The sequence below is a fragment of the Apium graveolens genome, chromosome 1 (genome assembly GCF_009905375.1).
Source record: "Apium graveolens cultivar Ventura chromosome 1, ASM990537v1, whole genome shotgun sequence".
In the NCBI taxonomy this organism is placed as follows: domain Eukaryota; kingdom Viridiplantae; phylum Streptophyta; class Magnoliopsida; order Apiales; family Apiaceae; genus Apium; species Apium graveolens.
In genome coordinates, this window is record NC_133647.1 from 33,797,587 (window position 1) to 33,802,831 (window position 5,245).

Here is a 5,245-nt window from a genome sequence, read left to right on the forward strand (position 1 = left end):
CTCACACTCTTCTATTTCCTTTTTCTCTGTTCCTGATTTCTTTCCACGATTGCTTTTATTTTCCGACCATTTTTTGGTGGGTTCGATTGCTTGCTTCATCTCTTTAATTATGTTGTTTATATATACATACGTATATATATATATACCTGTGTGTATATGTGTGTGTATGTGTTGAGTGTGTGTGTGTGTGTGTTGCGTGTGGTGGCGCGTTCGCGCATGATGGTGCTGTGTTGCTTGGTTTCTGTTTCTCTGGCCCTGTTCTATTTTCCGACTGAAAATTGGAAATATTTGATTAATTTTAGTAATTTTCTGAAGGAATTTATTTGATAATATTCATGAAATAAATGATTATTGCATGCGGAAAATTAATTTATATCGGTAGAATTTATTTGGAAACCCGAATATTATCGGGCACCAATAAAATTTTGCTTCCGTCGACGATGAGCCTCGGCGAGTCGACGATGGACCCTGATGAATTATTCCGAGTCCTAAATTTATAAAAATATTATTCAGTCCTTAAAAATTATTTTGAAACATTTAAAATAGTTAATTATTTTAAAAGTCGTATTGAGGTTCGGGTTACGGAACTGTGATTGTTGTGATTGTGACGTCGATTATGTTTCGACAGGAAGTCCGATATATAGAGGAGACGAGGCCCGATTTTCGAGAAATGGATTTCAAAAATATGGGAATGTAACTGGTAATCATTGGAAATACCAGTCGAGTATATATACGTATATATTTGTAAATAAATATTGTATTACCTCTGATTGTTACGTGTATTATAATCATATGTATAATTACGAGTCGGGAGTTGATACCGTTTTGGTAAAGTGATTACCGAGGATACGTCAAACATAACTGGTCATCTAACATAGGGTATTTGGATTCTCTAGGTTCCAGTCGAAGGCTTCAAGAGTTAAAATCAGTTTAAAGTAGGACTAACATTTAAGTTGTAAAGCTCTATAAGGCAAATACCCCTGAACGAATTTTTTACAGTTCAGTAATATATGAATAGCTGTTGATTTAAATTGCGTAGTGGAATAGAATGTTTTAAGTTACGTATCCCCCGTATTTAAAAATATCTTATGTAAATTATGTTTTAGGGAAAAGTAAATTCTGAAACTGCCTATCTTTAAATTTTGAATAAAGTTGGAAAGATTTTGGGAAGTGTGCGGTGATAAATTGTTTTTAAAAGAGATATGTATAAGTGGTTTTGGAAACTGGATAAAATAGATCAGATATTGGATGGTTGCGTAAGAGGCCCGTAACGACCCAGCGGGTTTACGTAAGAGGCTAAGTCGGTTGCGCGCCCTATTTGAACCGCTTAGTCTAGTGTGACAGAGACCTAGCTAGTCTCTGAGTTCTGGAACTGGTTATGGTGGGATAGACTGATCAACTGTCCCTAGGATTCGTCCAGTATATATATCTGATTTTGGTTTTGTGGTTCCCGTAACGGAACATATGATATTGTGGTTCCTGTACTGGAACTGTAGATTTGGAAATGAAAATAACATGCTAAAATTGGATTCTGGTATTCACATACAACACATGACTGATGATATGTTTTAAAGAGCATGGTAGTTGTTGATATCCAATTTATACCTGTTTTACTGTTTTCAGAAATGAATTATGATCTCTGTTCCTATAACTATTTTATCATAAACTATTTTACTTGTTATTCATAAAGTGGTACTGCTGAGCAATTGATTGCTCACCCTTGTAGCTTGTATATATATATATATATATATATATACCCATCTGACACAGTCAGGGCAGAGTTCCAGTCCCTCCCGGTCCTGGCTCCTCCGAGGTAGTTTGTATCAGAACAGATGTGGTCTGATGAGTTTCTATAATAAGTTAGAGTGTCAGACTTGATGAATAAGTTTGGTCGTATAGTTTTATAACCTAGGTCCTACTTAAACCTGGAAAAGGTTTTGGGAATAAGGGGGTCATGTTTATGTATTTTTGTTGATTCAGGTTGTATTATGTTGTTGTTATTGTTGTTAGTGACGTCAACTCCTGACCCCGGGGTTGAGGCCATCACAGGTTGGTATCATAGCTACAGGTTTAAGTCCCTGATTTAGATTAGGAGTAGATTAAGAAAGGTGTAGAAATTGTGTCCTAAAGTGCGAGTCAGCAACTCATTTAGAGGAGCGAACCTAAGAGTCAGTCGAGGGTTCCGAAGGCGTGACCCTGGCATCTATTGATGTTTGTTGGAATTTCCCTAACCTTATTGTGTCTTTCCTGTATATTTATATTGTTGGCAGTGACCTATAGTGATATCTAGTTCTCCCTCCCTAGAGAAAAGATCTGATTCTGATAGCTCAGACCCCGAGAGGACTCTTGATGTTGTAGCCGAGGAGACTCCCTTTCCACCTCCACCTTCCACTCACCCTGGACCTAGTGATATCACTGGACAGAGTGCTGAACCAGAGTGCTCGACCCCAATGGGTTCAGCACTCTGTATCTGCTGTTAGAGTCTTTCCTCCAGGATGTGGACCTAGCTGTCCATTCCCTAGACCACCGCTGCCACCTGTTCATGCTCTGGGTACCTCCTCTCCTATTCATTATTATGTGTATCAGGCCGTTAATAGGTCCTTGATTTGAGAGCAGAGTCCCGACTTGGCCGCACACTTAGACCGTGTACATGTTGGTCCCTACGAGGGAGTACCCGTACCTTCTCCAGACATCCAGGATCGGGTGAGAGCCCTCACTCAGTCAGCTATTGCGCACGCTAGGCATATTGATCTTTTTATCAGTTCGGAGACCAGAGTGGCTCAGTATCAGGGCCTAGTCGATTAGTTGGTATTTGAGTTAGGGGTTATGGGAGGCAGTGGCTGGATGGGTAGACTTCTGGGTCAGTAGTTGACAGAACTCGGATGCCCGTGTCCTTAGAGTTCTGTAGTATAGTTCATGTATTAGGCGGAGGATTCTATGATAGCCAAATTTTGTTGTGTATTTAGTTTTATTTTAGTGCTGTACTGTAGTTGTTTTAGTTGGATATTTCGTATTGCTGTTTTACTATAGTTCTTTTATATAAAAGTTGTTGTTTAGTTTTTATAAATGTTTGCACAGTTATTATTGTTGTTACTGTTATTATTGTATTTGTTGCTGGTTTTGTTAAATTTTGCCATTAAATATGGATGGACCCTAATTAAATAAGGATGGGAATATTTTGTTGTGGTAGCGCTCTCCTGACACAGAAAAATGTTGCTACCCGAGGAAAAAATTTAAACTAAAACCATTTGTTTTGTTTCAAGAGAATGCCGCCCAAGAAGAATATCCCGTCCAATTCCTCTAGTAGAGAGTCTGTTGGGGGCCCAGCCACGGGTGAGTTGCTAGATTTGATGCACCAATAGTCTAATCAGATTTCTCGAAACCAAGAACAATTCCAACAACAACAACAACAATTTCTGCAACAGCAGCACTTCATACAACAACACCACCAACAAATCCAACAACAATAGTTGTAGCTTCAGCAGCAACACCAGCAGAAAGAGCTAAACCAAACTGTTAGTTTTAAATCCTTTCACTCTGTTAAACCCCCAGAGTTTAATGGTGAAGTGGACCCTGTTGCTGCCAGAATTTGGCTTAAGGAGACGGAAAAGGCTTTTACCCTCATTCAAGTAAGTGATGATCTTAAGGCAGATTATGCGAGTTTTTTTCTTAAGGGTGAAGCAAATTATTGGTGGGAGTCCACTCGTGCCTTGGAAAGAGAGGGTCTTGTTTCTTGGACCAGGTTCACAGAGTTGTTCTTGGAAAAATATTTCCCAGATTGTCTACAAAACCAGTTGGAAGTTAAGTTTCTGGAATTGAAACAAGGTGAAAGGAGTGTGTCGGAATATGAGGCCAAATTTACGGAATTGGCCCGATTAGTTTCTGAATATGTGAGTAAAGAGACCCAGAAAGTAAGAAGGTTTCAACAAGGGTTGAAGCCTGAAATTCGCAGTGGAGTTGTGGCTTTGCAACTTAAGACATATCCTTCCGTAGTTCAGGATGCCCTAGTAATTGAGAGTGATCAGAAGTTGGCCATCAAGGAAAAGGGTGATAAGAAGAGGAAGTATGAGGGTGTTACTGACAAGGAGGATCAAGAAGAATCCAGTCAAAAGTTTCTGAAGCGGTTTGGCCGAAATAGGAATAAAAGATTCAGGAGACAGGGTTTTCCCTAGACTAGGCCAAGTGCTACCTCAATTGCTTCTACTCCAACTCAGTCAATCTGGCTAGCAGTGGAATGTAAGTTATGTAGCAAAAGGCATAGTGGTCAGTGTAGGAAGAACGTTTAATGTTTCAAATGTGATCAGAAGGGTCATTACGCGTCGGAATGCAGTTCAGGGAATCCCGGAACTACTTACTTTAAGTCTGGTAAGGTTGGACATATTTCCAGGAATTGTAGGACTGTTACTCAAGGCAGCGTAGGTGGTAGTGCATCCCAAGGACCGGCATCCAGCACGGCTAGAGCCAGAACCTTCAAGATCACCAAGAGGTCCCATGCTCAGGACTAGGATGTAGTTGCACGTACACTTTCTCTCAATTTCGTACCTGTTAAAGTTTTATTTGATTCAGGAGCGTCTATGTCCTTTATATCAAAGGAATGTGTGGATAAATGGATTTAATGCTGGAAGACGTAGCTGAGCCCTTGACCATAGAAGTGGCCAATCAGGATAGAGTTTCAGTGAGTCAATTATGTCCTAGGTGTCAACTAGAAATCCACTGGCATTCTTTTTCGTCTGACATAATACCTTTCGAGTTAGGAGAGTTCGATGTGATTCTAGGAATGGATTGGTTGTCCCAACATAAGGCAAATATTGACTATAAGAAGAAAACGATTGTGATGTTTACGGAGGATAACATCAGGGTAAATTATCAAGGACAAAGGAACGAAAAGAAATTTATCTAGATACTGACGACAAAGAAATTGTTAAGACAAGGATGCGAGGCTTACTTAACCCATACAGTAGACACTGAGAAAGAAGTACCTAATTTAGACGAGATTCCAAGATGAGTTTCCAAGATTGCCACCAGATTGCGAGATCAAGTTTTCTATTGACCTAGTTCCCGACACAGAACCAGTTTCAAAGGCTCCATATCGTATGGCCCCGGTGGAGATGAAAGAACTAGCTAAGCAACTTAGGAATTGCTGGATAAGGGAGTGATTAGGCCAAGTGTATCCTCGTGGTATAACGACTCATGTATTTTTATATAATTTAAATGTGTAATTATGGAAATTATTAAATAAATAAGA

At 39.6% G+C, this 5,245-nt stretch overlaps 1 protein-coding gene across 1 annotated transcript; it reads left to right on the plus strand.

Annotated features, from left to right (window-relative positions):
* Positions 1 to 3,266: 3,266 nt before the first annotated feature.
* Positions 3,267 to 4,172, plus strand: LOC141663210 (uncharacterized). The gene is made up of 2 exons (XM_074469275.1): positions 3,267 to 3,333; positions 3,553 to 4,172. The coding sequence occupies exons 1-2, from the start codon at positions 3,267 to 3,269 to the stop codon at positions 4,170 to 4,172; spliced, it is 687 nt and encodes a 228-aa protein (XP_074325376.1).
* Positions 4,173 to 5,245: the final 1,073 nt, after the last annotated feature.

What these genes read in the sequence shown, in the direction of transcription:
- LOC141663210 (XM_074469275.1), top strand. Translation starts at nt 3,267, where the DNA reads ATGCCGCCCAAGAAGAATATCCCGTCCAATTCCTCTAGTAGAGAGTCT. An exon ending in TGTTGGGGGCCCAGCCACGG is followed by an intron (nt 3,334 to 3,552) that starts GTGAGTTGCTAG and finishes TTAAACCCCCAG; the next exon opens with AGTTTAATGGTGAAGTGGAC.